Source organism: Pogoniulus pusillus, chromosome 5 (assembly GCF_015220805.1).
Source record: "Pogoniulus pusillus isolate bPogPus1 chromosome 5, bPogPus1.pri, whole genome shotgun sequence".
In the NCBI taxonomy this organism is placed as follows: Eukaryota; Metazoa; Chordata; class Aves; order Piciformes; family Lybiidae; genus Pogoniulus; species Pogoniulus pusillus.
Genome location: NC_087268.1, coordinates 38,400,882 through 38,416,824, shown reverse-complemented (window position 1 = coordinate 38,416,824; position 15,943 = coordinate 38,400,882). Strand labels below are relative to the sequence as shown.

General features: G+C 43.0%; 1 protein-coding gene across 1 annotated transcript in view; it reads right to left on the bottom strand.

Annotated features, from left to right (window-relative positions):
- Nucleotides 1–15,943, bottom strand: part of NALCN (sodium leak channel, non-selective) — a 254,133-nt gene that overhangs the window by 56,809 nt on the left and 181,381 nt on the right. Inside the window, exons 16-17 of the mRNA XM_064143801.1 lie at nucleotides 12,787–12,923; nucleotides 10,969–11,110 (exon numbers count right to left, since the gene is read on the bottom strand). Of these exons, the coding sequence (XP_063999871.1) occupies nucleotides 10,969–11,110; nucleotides 12,787–12,923 (279 nt within the window). The remainder of the gene's footprint in view (nucleotides 1–10,968; nucleotides 11,111–12,786; nucleotides 12,924–15,943) is intronic.

Here is a 15,943-nt window from a genome sequence, read left to right as displayed (position 1 = left end):
AATTGAATGCTATCAACAGGCAAAAACTGTGGCGATGCAGTGTATTGTTTTTTGTATCAGACCACTGGAGAGCTGGCAGGAGAGACAAGCATTTGAGGGAGTTCACAATAAAAGGTGAGACAAGGTTGGAAGTTAACAATGAGATATAAATGTCAGAGATTCTTGGTTGACAATGGGAGGGGGAAGTGCATATAATATATTTTTCTAACACAATTTCTTAAGTGTTGTATGAAAATTAGGAAATTTTAGCTTAGCACTGCCGACAGAACCCTTTTATTGGCAACTTTTATTGCAGGACCGTATGGGAATAGTCTTCTACATCATACCAGAAATTCCAGGCAAGGTAAAAAAAAAAAAAAGTCCAATGCTTCTGTTTCAGTTGGGAATTTGTTGGATGACAATGTAATGGTTTGGGTGTTACCTGCACCCCTACACTTCTGTAAATCACCCAGACTAGACTCAGCCAGCTCTGGAAATATGAATGAAGCTTATAGTTACAACTTAGCACAATATACAAGCAGATATTTACAGTATATACAGTTATATACAGAAATATACAAGGTAAAAGGTAATACAGAAACACAACTCCCCTCCCAGAAACCTGAGTGCCCAGGAGTGGCTCCCAACTGCGCTTCCATCTTCTCCTACCCCTCTACCTCACCCCATATGTTGCCTTGTGCCCCAAGGAAGAATGGAGGGTCTGCCAGGGGGGTTAGGAAGCAAAATGGATTAATCAGAGAGATGGAGGATGAGGTTAGAGAGAAATGCAGCTCAAAGCCCAGACCGTGCCTGAACGCCTGAACACCTTATCTATGTTTATACTCTTGTTCTTATACATCTCATCAAGCCTATGAGTGAAGCAGACATCACCACTGTTTCTCTTTCACAGCCTGTGATCTAATCCTTCTCACCAAAACATTCCAGCCTGCTTCAAACTAGCACAACAATTGACAGTTTATGCAGCCTTCCAGAATGAACAGCTTGTTAGGTATTGTATTGTTATTTAAACCATGTACAGCTTCTAGGGAAAATATGAAGAGTCTCTACAATATGCAATACATCAGAGCAACTTTTAAGAAACAATGAGGAAATATTTGGGCAGAACCTCTTCAAAGCTTAAGCATTCCATATGGATATTCTTGGCCCAGAAGAGTTTGCTGTGTAGCCTCTCAAATACAAATATTATTTGTTCAACAGCATTCTGTTTATGCATCTTTGGCTTCAAGAGATGTGGCTCTACCAAAATGAATGCAACAAAACCACAAAAAGTGATGGAATGGTAGACTGCAAGTTGTTGGCAGGTGCCTAACAAAATATTCAAAAGAATTTAAGCAGGCTGACTAAATCCTATGGAAAACAGTGGGGAATTTCATCAGGTCTTTGGAAAACTTTGCTTAATGCCTACAGAATCTTAAAGGATGCAATTATAAAAAACTGGGGGCAGATGTGACTGAGTTGGAGGGCAGAAGGGGTCTGCAGTGGGACCTTGACCACCTGGACAGATGGGCAGAGTCCAATGGGATGGGGTTCAATAGCTCCAAGTGCAGGGTGCTGCACTTTGGCCACAACAACCCCATGCAGAGATACAGGCTGGGGTCGGAGTGGCTGGAGAGCAGCCAGACAGAGAGGGATCTGGGGGTACTGACTGATACCTGCCTGAACATGAGCCAGCAGTGTGCCCAGGTGGCCAAGAGAGCCAGTGGCATCCTGGCCTGCATCAGGAATGGTGTGGTCAGCAGGAGCAGGGAGGTCATTCTGCCCCTGTACTCTGCACTGGTTAGACCACACCTTGAGTACTGTGTTCAGTTCTGGGCCCCCCAGTTTAAAAGGGATGTTGAGATGCTTGAGCGTGTCCAGAGAAGGGCGATGAGGCTGGTGAGAGGCCTCGAGCACAGCCCTACGAGGAGAGGCTGAGGGAGCTGGGATTGGTTAGCCTGGAGAAGAGGAGGCTCAGGGGAGACCTTATTGCTGTCTACAACTACCTGAGGGGAGGTTGTGGCCAGGAGGAGGTTGCTCTCTTCTCTCAGGTGGCCAGCACCAGAACAAGAGGACACAGCCTCAGGCTGCGCCAGGGGAGATTTAGGCTGGAGGTGAGGAGAAAGTTCTTCACTGAGAGAGTCATCGGACACTGGAATGTGCTGCCCGGGGAGGTGGTGGAGTCGCCGTCCCTGGAGCTGTTCAAGGCAGGGTTGGACGTGGCACTTGGTGCCATGGTCTAGCCTTGAGCTCTGTGGTAAAGGGTTGGACTTGATGATCTGTGAGGTCTCTTCCAACCTTGGTGATACTGTGATACTGTGATACTGTGAAACCTCTAGAGATCACTTCTCTCTTTCAGAGTGGCACTAAGTACTTCCATTTGGGCTTTGAAAATCTGGCCCTTGGTGAGATTGTTCTACATAGCACACAGGCCTGCTAAACATTCAAGAAACTGGTCTAGCATTAGGCAGGTGCCATAAGTAGTCAAAGGCTGTCCCTTTTGATCATATGTCTAGAATGAGAAGTGGGCATCATTTCCTTAATTCTTCAGAGTCATTGACCTGGAATTGCCTTAATTCCTTTTGCAGCCCTTGATTGCTGCCTGTCTTTTAAAGAAAGCCACGTTCTTCTAATTAGCTGACTACTAGTCTGGAAAATCTACATGCCCTTTCATGAGGAATGTCCAAAGAAGGACACTGAAACTGGTGAAGGATCTAGAGAACCAAGTCTTATGAGGACTGGCTGAAGGAATGGGGGTTGTTTAGCCTCCTGCTAATGTGCATGTAATTCCCCTTGCCATGAGAACATTTAACCAATTTTTGTGAACGAGTCCTGCGAGTGGATGAGGGAAATTGAAAGTTTGGAGACCATCTAGATTCCTCAGTAGGAGTGAGGAAGGGGAGAGTACAAGGCTTAAATAGAAGAGCTGCCTGTATCTCAGCCCTTCATTGCCTCTCCAAATGAATGCATGCCCTTTTCTGTCACATACAACAACCCTAAACACTTTGCCACCTCTGTACTTTGTTTATCAGTCCCTTGTGTCTTAATGAATCTTCACAGCCTTGTTATTGAGTCCTTGAAATCTTTTAGCACAAAACTGAGGAGAGCTAATGCCAGAAAGAAGGGCTGAATTATGCACTTTATTAAAATGGCAAAGTATCCAGTCCCCAGTCTCTTTTTCCTCAGAATGTCACTGAGTACTGGTCTATTCCAGGCAGAATTTTGAACATACTATGTAGAGGCAGGAATGACAAAGCAATTTAAACTCCTCAGAAGCCACGGACTGACCTTAACAAGAACAGTGCTGTTAGCACTGCAGTTCATTCTTTACTCTGAAACAATGGTCAGGAGTTAAACCTTACCAGATGAAATGTGTATATGGCAAAATACTTCATGAGAAAAGTGTCTTTCTATGGATTGATTATTTAGACACAGAGATGCAGGTACATTGTTACATATCTAATTTCTCTGACAATTATAAAACCCTTAAAAAATGCAAACCAGACAAAGAGATCTGATTAACTTTCAGCTAAAAACCTGAAGTACACTGCTGCATTTTCACCTATTAACTTCTGTGGAATGATCTGATGAGAACAGACATGAGACAAAAATAACCTTATTTGAAAATCAAGACTGTAATGAGCAAGCAAATGCTGGACTCATGAACCATTTTCATTCCAGCAGGTAGATTGTTTTAATGATTTTCTGAATGCTAGATAGATAGATTTTGGTAATGTCCTGTGAATGACATAAATAGATAAGACTGAAGCACTTAGCTGTGTTTAATTAACAAGTGGTACGTGGAAACTAAAACTGTAGGACTGAGTTCTACTCACACAGTAAAGGAAGATTAAGTTGGAATGATTTTTGTTGGTATTTGAAAAAAAAAAAAGTATCATTTATTAGTGTTTAAAAGTAAATCATATTTTCTACTTGGAATTTTGCAATTACACTTTGTTAGTTTCTGCTGCATTCCAATTTATCATGGTAAAATTATTCTTTCAAATTACTTAAAGAAAAAAAACCAATCAGGAACACAACAGAATGCTAGCATGTCTTTTGTGTCAGAATTATGCTTTCATAGAATCATAGAATGGTTTAGGTTGGAAGGAACCTCAAGGATCATCCAGCTCCAACCCCCTACCGTAGGCAGGGACACCTCCCACTAGAGCAGGTTGCTCAAGGCCTCATACAACCTGGCCTTAAACACCTCCAGGGAGGAAGCAGCCACAACCTCCCTGGGCAACCTGTGCCAGTGTCTCACCACCCTCACTGTAAAGAACTTCCTCCTAACATCCAGACTAAATCTCCCCTCTGCCAGTTTAAACCCATTACCCCTTGTCCTGTCATTACAAGACCTTGTAAATAGTCCCTCCCCAGCCTTCCTGTAAGCCCCCTCCAGATACTGGAAGGTCACTATAAGGTCTCCTCGAATCCTTCTCTTCTCCAGACTGAACAGCCCCAACTCTTGTAGCCTGTCCTCATAGCAGAGCTGCTCCAGCCCTCTGATCATCTTTGTGGCCCTCCTCTGGACTTGCTCCAACAGTCCAGTGTCCTTCTTGTGCTGGGGGCTCCAGAACTGCACACAGTACTCCAGGCTGGGTCTGATGAGAGCAGAGCAAAGGGGGAGAATCCCCTCCCTTGCCCTGCTGGCCACACTCCTCTTGCTGCAGCCCAGAACACAGTTGCTGTCTGGGCTGCACATGCACACTGCCAGCTCATGTTGAGCTTTTCATCATCCCAGACCCCCAGGTCCTTTTCCTCAGAGCTCCTCTCCAGCCATTGACAGACTGTAATTGTGCCTGGGATTGCACCGACCCAGGTGCAGGACCTTACACTTGGCCTTGTTGAATGTCACGAGGTTGGCTTGTGTCCACCTCTCCAGCCTGTCCAGGTCCCTCTGGATGGCATCCCTGCTTTGTACAACAGAGTGGCCAAAATAAAGTTCAGAAGAGGGTGATCAACTTAGACCATAAGTTACTCAGTAGTGATTAAATTAAGCAGTAAGAAGTGGAAATTCTGGAAAGGACAAAAAAGTTTATAAATATATCTCCAGGCCTGATGGTTTACTGAGAGCTATTTCTGGTCATCCAGTCTTCAGTACCCAAAGCTATGTCTTAGAAAGGCCAAAAGGCTATTTCAGCTTTTACAACTATGAATACTTTCTGCAAGGAAAAGTCCTTTCAGAATACACTCAGAATATTCCTGCTCCTTTCTGGAAAAGCAGGATAGTTAATGAGCATAGATCTGAAAAGAATACATTATGTGTTGAATTTGTCTGTGAAGTTGTAAAAACATGATCTTTCCCTGAGGTGCTGAGAGATAATTATTTTAACATAAACCAAAGGCTGTTGATCTCCAAGGAAGTACTGAGACCCTTCCAGGATGAGCCTTATAATTGGGATGATGCCTGTGTTCCATCCCCTTTAACTTTAATGGGTATCAGCAGGATCATATTTGGGAATGAAGGCAAATAGCCTAAAAAAAAGGGTGCAAAGCTCAGCAGTCCACTTTGCAAGGCAACTCAAATCATCACCTCAGTCCTCTGGCTCCTCAAAGAACACAAAATCCAACACAAGATCTGCTGGTTAATATTCATAGTCCTCCAAGGTAATAGCTCTGGCTGCCTCTGAGATCAGCTCTCACATTATGACTGTGGTCTCCTGTCACACAAATACATTCTGCTTTACATAGAAAATCAAGGGGAGAGGCTGTGGGAAGTCAAGCTTTCACAGGAGGCAGAATTCAGTGATGGATCTTGCTCCCACAGTGAAAAAAAAAGGCCTGGCTACTAATTTCACTTCTCACAGAGCTAAAAAGAAACCTCATATACATGAAAGGAAATAGAAAGGAAACAAGATGATAGGAGAGAAAAGAGAAAACACATTTGCTCTTATCCAGTAAATCTCACAAATGAAGAAATTAGGGAACCTGCTTGTTTATATTCACAGTATCACAGTATCACACTATCACCAAGGTTGGAAGAGACCTCACAGATCATCAAGTCCAACCCTTTACCACAGAGCTCAAGGCTAGACCATGGCACCAAGTGCCACGTCCAATCCTGCCTTGAACAGCTCCAGGGACGACGACTCCACCACCTCCCCGGGCAGCCCATTCCAGTGTCCAATGACTCTCTCAGGGAAGAACTTTCTCCTCACCTCAAGCCTAAATCTTCCCTGGCACAGCCTGAGGCTGTGTCCTCTTGTTCTGGTGCTGGCCACCTGAGAGAAGAGAGCAACCTCCTCCTGGCCACAACCTCCCCTCAGGTAGTTGTAGACAGCAATAAGGTCTCCCCTGAGCCTCCTCTTCTCCAGGCTAACCAATCCCAGCTCCCTCAGCCTCTCCTCGTAGGGCTGTGCTCAAGGCCTCTCCCCAGCCTCGTTGCCCTTCTCTGGACACACTCAAGCATCTCAATGTCCCTCCTAAACTGGGGGGCCCAGAACTGAACACAGTACTCATGGTGTACTTCAGTTACATAGGAGATGCTCAAGGTTTGAATTATAAAATGCATAGATATATTAAATACTGCTTGATAATGCAGCTCTGCTATGCCACTGCTGTAAACATGCACATGGGCACCTGTACAGGTTGAGTTACTTTCAAAGTTCATCTCATGAGCCTGTCGGTTTGATCTTTTATTTAGCAGCAATGCGATGTGTTGTGTGGCCAAAGAGAAGTAACCAGTTCAGGAATGTCTTCCTCACAACAATTTTCTGCAGGGCTTCCTACAAGTTGTATGTCTCTTAAGAAAGCTGAGGTGCTCCTCTGATTCTAATCTTGAGGTTAAGAGCCCAAGGCCAACGCTCTGCAGTCAGCTCAGCTGTATCTTACTGGGCACCTGATTTGTTGTAAATCTTACAGTTCGTTTAGCTATTTGTCGCCTGAAGCTTGCTGTGACTATCCCTCAGGCTCCTCTGAGAGCCATCACAGTGAGATGTCCTTATTTTCTGCCAGCTTCCTTTCTCCTCATCTACCCATTCACACAAAAATTCCCTTTCCATACTCCATGCAGTTCACCTGTCCAAGGATTTACTGAAATACTGGTTAGCTAAGCAAATTCCCAGCACACTGTAAACAATTTTCATACAAATATGGAAGCATAAAAACCACTTTTCTGTCTGTCTGCAAGACTTGCCTTTTCCAACATCTACAATGTGCATTTAATGCCATAATTCCTTCTTTTCATTTTATAACCCTTTCCTCATACGCTTTTTTCATTAATTTTACAAGAGCACTATCTCCTTATACTTGTACTTTTTCTGAGCAGCCTTCCTTCTGCCACCAGAAAGTATTTCTGGCCAGCAGGACAAGGGAGGTTATTCTGTCCCTGTACTCAGCACTGGTCAGGCCACACCTTGAGTCCTGTGTCCAGTTCTGGGCTCCTCAATTCAAGAGAGATGTTGAGGTGCTGGAATGTGTCCAGAGAAGGGCGACAAAGCTGGTGAGGGGCCTGGAACACAAATCCTATGAGGAGAGGCTGAGGGAGCTGGGGGTGTTTAGCCTGGAGAAGAGGAGGCTCAGGGGGGACCTCATTGTTGTCTACAACTACCTGAAGGGACATTGTAGCCAGGTGGGGGTTGGTCTCTTCTGCCAGACAACCAGCAACAGAACAAGGGGACACAGTCTCAAGTTGTGCCGGGGGAGGTCTAGGCTGGATGTTAGGAGGAAGTTCTTGCCTGAGAGAGTGACTGGCATTGGAATGGGCTGCCATTCATGTACAAGGTTAACCCTCCAGGGGGAGTAACCAGGGATGGGTCTGAACACCACCAGGTGATGGTTAGCTCACTCTGCCTTCCTGTCTAAAGATCCATAAAAGCAGGGGATCTTCCTGTTTCACTCTCTCTCTGCCTCCCTGCTTACCAGCATCACCATCCTGCTCTTGGTTGTCTTTGTTTTACCAAGTGGCCATCACCCACGAGGTGAACAAAGCCATTGCCATCAAAATTGGGCTGTATTTACACATTTTGTATTTGTTTTCCCTTCCCTATCCCTTTGTAATTCCCCTACCTCAGATACCTTTCTAATTTATTGTTAAACTTTTCAACTTCCAAATAGAGTGAGATTCATTTATTTGGGTATGCTTACCTGTGCCTCTCTCTACATCTAATTCCTTTCTTTTGGGAGATAAGGGGGAAGAGGGAAGGGCACTCTGTAAATTGTTATTTGGTTCTATCAAGTTTATTTGAGTCTCTGGGAATTTAAATTAGAACCAAGACAAATCATAATGCAAAGAAGTGGAAAACTTTCTGAAGCCATTGCAGTGCTATCAGGAGCAGTGTGAATGCATCCTACCAGGCACTGGGATTAGTTAAGTGTTTGGCCAGATATTCCTTTTTATGAAGAAAAGTAAAGTATGCATGCAAGGCTTACATTTAAGTGCAACCAGTTGTTTCAAGCTTGTTTTAAGGACGAGGTATTTTAAGAAGATTTGTTCATACAAAAAGTGAGGTTGCCTCAGCAACTGTAACTACAGAAAGCCAGAGTAATTACTTTCACAAAATCCTTCCTAGTGCTTTCTTCCTCCTAATAGAAACATGTAAATATCTTGTTCTAAGCTACATTTATCAGAAATATTCCTCTCTGCCCTTCAGGCATGGGAATCTAAAAGCATGTGCTTAAAGCAGGTTGACAATGCAAAACCAACCTGTAAGCAACCAATGCAAAAATCAGAGTTAGATCATGCATATTTGCTCTTGGAGGAAAGTGAACATGTGAAAAGAATTCAGTATTCTGTTTTCATGTTGAACAAACTGTGCCAGAGATCAAACACCGGAGAGACACCTTCAAACACACACATACACACACATGTTTGAGATAGTAGCTGAAGATGAGCCAGCAGTGTGCCCAGGTGGCCCAGAGAGCCAATGGCATCCTGGCCTGCATCAGGAACAGTGTGGCCAGTAGGACAAGAGAGGTTATTCTAGCCCTGTACTCAGCACTGGTCAGGCCACACCTTATGTCCCGTGTTCAGTTCTGGGCTCCTCAATTCAAGAGAGATGTTGAGGTGCTGGAATGTGTCCAGAGAAGGGCAACAAAGCTGGTGAGGGGCCTGGAACACAAACCCTATGAGGAGAGGCTGAGGGAGCTGGGGGTGTTTAGCCTGGAGAAGAGGAGGCTCAGGGGGGACCTCATTGCTGTCTACAACTACCTGAAGGGACATTGTAGCCAGGTCGGGGTGGCCTCTTCTGCCAGGCAACCAGCAACAGAACAAGGGGACATAGTCTAAAGTACTGCCAGAGGAAGTCTAGGCTGAATGTTAGGAGGAAGTTGTTGGCAGAGAGAGTGATTGGCATTGGAATGGGCTGCCCAGGGAGGTGGTGGAGTCACCATCCCTGGAGGTGTTCAAGAATAGCCTGGATGAGGCACTTGGTGCCATGGTCTAGTTGACTGAATAGGGCTGGGTGCTAGGTTGGACTGGATGATCTTGGAGGTCTCTTCCAACCTGTTTTATTCTATGATTCTATGATCTATCATTTATGACACCTGACACAGTTCTGTTAGCCCCTAGCCTTGTCATTTAGTAACTCATCCAGATTTTCTGCTGTGTTTGTTAGAGTAGATGGTGTCCATTTAGGCTTGATTCCTTCCTGTGGCCTTCCTCACCAGGCCACTCTGTTCAGCTTTGCTTTAGTGACACCAGAGAATACACCAGCCACAAGAATGGATTCTGCACTTGAAATTGGGGTGGAAATAAACAGCAATTTGGAAATTCTTTCCATTCATTGTCAGAAGAGCATTGTTTTCTGCTTGTACCACTGCTGTCCTCAGTTACAGTTGCAAACCACACATGAGGAAAGCTAAAGTTAGATAGCTAGCTACAACAAGTATCCTCTTTCTTTTCCTTGTCTGATTCCAGTATCTGAAGGGGGCCTGTAGGGAGGCTGGGGAGGGACTATTTGCAAGGTCTTGTAATGACAGGACGAGGGGTAACTGGTTTAAACTGGATGGGGTGAGATTCAAACTAGATGTTAGGAGGAAGTTCTTTACAGTGAGGGTGGTGAGACACTGGCACAGGTTGCCCAGGGAGGTTGTGGATGCTTCCTCCCTGGAGGTGTTTAAGGCCAGGTTGTATGAGGCCTTGAGCAGCCTGCTCTAGTGGGAGGTGTCCCTGCCTATGGCAGGGAGTTGGAGCTGGATGATCTTTGAGGTCCCTTCCAACCTAAGCCATTCTATGATTCTATGATTTTGCAACTTAAAACGTATTTAGAACTCTGTGATATTAATATTTGAGCAGCCTGCTATGAATACTAGAAGAACTCCTGTCTGTTAAAATGTCACTAGTAAGTTTTGTGATATCATTAAGTGCTGAAGAATGCATATCAATGTAGACGACATCAGAAATCTGAGACCAGTATCTTCCATCTTCCACATGGCCCTTCTAATTTTGCAAACTATCTGAATCCAATCACATTCACTTATGCTGCATCACCCCCAACCTTCCAAGCAGGCCTGATATTTTTCAAATCCAAACATCTAGGTCAGTCCAATGCTAGCAGCAGTTAGCACAATGAGCATGAAATAAATGTGTTCTCCATCCATTTCCCAGCAATTCCTATGCCTACAGACACGTAATTCTTACTGTTTTACTCATCTCCAGTGACCACATGGAGACTGTGCTTCAGTGGAGTGTGTTTTCAGTGCTCTATCAGTATCAAGGCATTCTAAAAGCCAGTATTATGTCCACAAACATCAATTTTCCACCAGATTCTCAGCGATTAACAGCAAGACTACTTTAAAAAATATCCCCTTAAAACAGATGCAGTGACAAAATTTTGCATCAAACTTTGAAGTCAAAGGAGACAGGGAAATTTAAGCCAAATGAGGATCTGCTGTGATGTCTGGTTTTAGGCTAAATTAAATATAGTCTTCTACCCTGTGTTCTGTTCTAGCTTGTGTTCACTTTTAGGAAGACTGGCAAATTGAATAATCTGAGGTCTTTCCTCCTAAGGCTCAGGGAAAGGCATATAGTGGCCTATACCCTTGATTTACCTTCTGATCAATGTATTTGTTGTCTTCAATTGCTGATCTTTTAGAATGGTCACAGGAGGAAGAAGATGCTGAAGGAAGCCTTCGCAGCAAACAGCTGGTATCCTGCTGCTGGCGATCAATAAACTGCTTCATAAAACTTTCCCTTGTGAAAAAAAACAGAAGATACCAATGGATTAAAACCCCAAGAAGTGTTAATATTTGCTCTTCTTTATGACATGTCACGACCCATTAGTACTAAGATGGATAAACTGCAAGAAGTTGTTCTAGGCTGCAGATGTATAAATGGACAGAGTGACCAAATGACTTTTAACACTTGAATTAATTTATCAAAGAAATCCGTAAGTGAGTTGAGAAATAAGTGGCTTGCACATACTATCAAGGAAAATATTTTTATTCCTTTTACTATCTATTTAGTTATTTACCAGTTAAAGTGCTAAATATTTGAAGTGCCTTTTGCAGTTTTCATCTCTTTTGAGCTCATTAAACAGTGAGCTGTTACTTCAATGTAAATCAAATGCTGATATAATCCAAAGGAAACATACTCTCTGCAAGAAATTCTTTCTTGATGATTTCAAACAACATCTGTTCATGTAACTGCTTTGAATGCCAGTATTAAAGTGCCTCAGCAATTCCATGCCTCACATATGCTATGTTTGAATCAGAAGCACTTCTGTTTACCACAAACATACATTTATCTTGCTGTATTTCAAGCCTAGTGAAGTTGCCCTGTTTTCAGTGTAAACTGACTATGTTAAAACTTATTTTTATCTGGAGACGTCATCCTACATAGTGCAATAGTTTCAGATTTAATTTGCTAGTGATGGTTTGAAACCTGCTCCAGTAGTTAACATGACCACGTCTAGAATATGCTGGAAAAAAAAACACAGCCAGAAAGAAATACCACAAAAGGCTATGACTAGGAGAAGAATGCCCTCAATAACCAAAGAGTGTTTTGATACTAAAAGCAAAACAACCGTGAGTGATTTGGAAGGTTGCTTTTCCTGACCCTTCTGACCAGAATTATTCCTCTCATTCAGCTAAGATGATACAAATCAGCTGCCATATATTCATTTAGAGATCAATCAAGAGAAATGTTAACCCCAGGAGACCCAAAACAATTGCAGCTGTCTTTCACACCACCCCCTCTCACGGCAAGTGTCTGAGGGGACACTAGAATGGGCAGGGCCAGAAGACCTGTTTGGCCAGGCTGTGCCATTTCAGCATCTTTATCAGCCTGTATTTGCTAGAGGAATACTTGGATTTCTGTAACCTTCTTTTGAGGCCATACCAAGAAGTACTGTAATTGATGACCTAGTAGCTACTGTAATTGATGATCTAGTAGCTAACTGAGGGTCTGATTCTTCCTTAAGATAAATTTTACAGGAAGCTGGTAACTATGCAAACACAAAGAGGGAACAAGGTCACCAGAGAATGATTGGTATTGGGTGGCCTGCATTATCCCCACTAATGATTTGCTGCCAGTTGGCCATATCTACATGAGAATTGATTAAACTGGTAGTGGTCTCTGTAAGATGAGAATCTAAAATCACATTGTAGTTCTGACAGCTGGTTTTTTTTTTAATCTAGTAGCCTATGTGATTATGTTATAAAGAGTTATAGGATTATTGGTTTTAATTTGAAAGTGAAAATGAGGCAAGCCCAAAATGTCACATCATTGTGACGTCAATGTTAATTCATCTCCATTTCTGACTTCCTGAACTATCTGCCTAATTCACAAGGAAAGCAGTTACAATACTTAGGGTGCTACATTGCAGCATACAAGTTTACAGCATATTAGTGCAGGAAACGTTTCAATACCTTATTTTTGGAACTGTGAAATCTGAAGGAAGCTTGGAGATTTTCACCATTTGGGGCCGATTTGGGAATTTTTCAAAGATGCGTAGACGCAAAGGAAGCTTCTCCTTTGTATCTGCGTTTGCTTCACTTTGTTTTAGCTGAAAACAAGGACATCGGAAAATAAAAATGACAGTAAGGGAAATTTTGCACTGTAAAATCCCAGCCTCGTTTTTTTCAGAATCCAAATAATAATTGCAATCATCTGAAGAAACAGAAGATGGCAGCAAAGAACTACAGAGAGTGGATCTGATACTCAGAAGTTCTTGGTCTGCTTATGTGAGAAGCAGACAAACACCTAACAATACCATTAATGCAAAGTCATAAAATGAGAGGATTGCTAATAATTTTAAAATATGAAGCACATTATTGTCCTATTTAATATGTTTATTTCTGTTTTCTTCACAGTTCCCTATCACTTTATCAAGCAAATAAACACTCATGATCTTTTCTGTATTGACAGCTCTTCGATCTTCAAATAGGACACAGCATTTTTCAAAGGGAGAAATTTTAAAGGAACCCAGCTCTCAGAGCATGAAAATATCAGGAGAATTGCATTCAGATGAGTTTGTAAGTAATAGTGAAGGGCTCAATAGAATCCATCAGCAATTCTGACAGTAAGCTGCAATGAGAGGTCATTCTGCCCCTGTACTCTGCACTGGTTAGAACACACCTTGAGTACTGTGTTCAGTTCTGGGCCCCCCAGTTTAGGAGGGACATTGAGATGCTTGAGCATGTCCAGAGAATGGCAACGAGGCTGGGGAGAGACCTTGAGCACAGCCCTACGAGGAGAGGCTGAGGGAGCTGGGATTGGTTAGCCTGGAGAAGAGGAGGCTCAGGGGTGACCTTATTGCTGTCTACAACTACCTGAGCGGTGGTTGTGGCCAGGGGGAGGTTGCTCTCTTCTCTCAGGTGGCCAGCGCCAGAACAAGAGGACACAGCCTCAGGCTATGCCAAGGGAAATTTAGGCTGGAGGTGAGGAGAAAGTTCTTCACTGAGAGAGTCATTGGACACTGGAATGGGCTGCCCGGGGAGGTGGTGGAGTCGCCGTCCCTGGAGCTGTTCAAGGCAAGGTTGGATGTGGCACTTGGTGCCATGGTCTAGCCTTGAGCTCTGTGGTAAAGGGTTGGACTTGATGATCGATGAGGTCTCTTCCAACCTTGGCGATACTGTGATACTGTGAGACACATAACGAATGTTGCATTTTCAAGTGTCCACAAACAGTTATTCCAAGGAAGCTAAGTACAGAAAGGGCAGATACATATGTCCATGTGGACAGATGATGGCTAAATATGATGATTCCTGATTTCTGACTGTCTTGTGCCATTGCAACAAAATACCAAGTTGATGAGAACCAGTGACATTAATTTCCCCAACTATTTCAAATGCCCTGTGTATTGCACACTATTTCAGTAAGCACATGTCTAACTGAGATTATTTCAGTTCTTCTCTTCCCACCTGGTTTTGTGCATGGGTGTAGAAGCTTATATTTTAAAACAGATTTTCCCTTCAGTGCCTGTAGGGAATACTGCTCATAGACATCAGTTACAGATTTTAACCAGAGGCAATTGCACGGGAAGTCAAATGGAATTTTAACTCTCATTTGCTCTCCCACAACATACTATAGAAGAACAACTGTGCTGCTCTGCACTGTCATGCTATCAGCAGCATCACCGATTCCAGCCATAAGACAGCTTAAACTGAAAATCAATTCATATTCAGTTGGATATAAGTTGTCGTGTGGACTGAAAAGTGTTTGAAAAGCCAGAAACAAAGACTAATGTTTAATAGTAAAGCACTGAATCAGAGTAGAAAGGGAATATTGCATATACCTGTATTATCACAGAATCACAGAATTCCTTAGATTGGAAAAGACCTTCAAGTCCAATCATTAGTTTCACATTGACAAGTCCTTGACTAAACCAAATCCCTCAGCACAACATCTAATCACTATGAATTGCTATGCTTGGAAAGGACCACCAGGATCAGCCAGTCCAATCTTTATCCCAGCAGCCTTCATCACTAGACCATAGCTTCAAGCGCCACATCCACTCTCCTTTTAAACACCTCTAGGGACAGCGACTCCACCACCTCCCTGGGCAGCCTGTTCCAGTGCCTGACCATTCGCTCAGTAAAGAACTTCCTCCAAACACCTAACCTAAATCTCCCCTGATGTAACTTGAGGCCATTCCCTCTTGTCCTATCATTAGTAATTTGGGAGAAGAGTCCAGCTCCAGTCTCACTACGACCTCCTTTTAGGTAGTTGTAGAGGGCAATAAGGTCCTCTCTCAAAGGGGGGAGTCCTATCTCATTGCTTCATTAATGATCCTTAAAAGGAAGAAATTATGACATTCATTTGATATTAAAGTTTTAAGAGTTACAAATTATCATGTTGGAGAAGGAAAAGGACAGAAATGTGAGCAAGAAATGACAGAGTGAAAAAAAATTCTAGAGCAAGAATAAGAGCAGAAACTAAACAAGAACCTGTACTTCAGTATCAAGAGGCCAGATTGGGCACCAACTGCAGTACCAGCCAAAGGCTACACTCACAACCAATCTCTATCGGTTACACACCATACAGGTTTGGAAAATGCTAGAGCAGTTCACAGTTCCTCTCTGGTGCTTTGAAGAGAACATACTTGGGTATGCATTCACTTCTAATTACCATTTTACCAATATCACACTGAGAAGCCAAAGCAGTGTAGAAAAGAACTATATAGGCCAAAGTAGTGTATGAAGAACTACATAGGCTAACTGGAGCAAAGGAGAAAAACCAAGAGAGACTAAAAGGGCTAATATTTCTATTGTATATAGCATAAGTGGTAATAAAGTATGGGCTGGGGAGACTATGTAAATTCCTGCAGAAGAAAGATTTGTAAACAAATTATTTCAGGAATATAATACAGCATCTCAAATACAAGAGTGAGAGGATGAAATTAATAAAAGACATTTCCAGGATAAGAATAAAGGTTACTATTCTTACAGGGAAATCTCTGAGTGTTCATAGAGGTCTCCAGAGGGAAACTGCTCATCATTTCAAATTCAGATGAGGCAGAACCCTTGAAATGCCAGAGTACTGCAGGAAGAAATCACTCACTGACAAGGAAATGAACTGAATAAT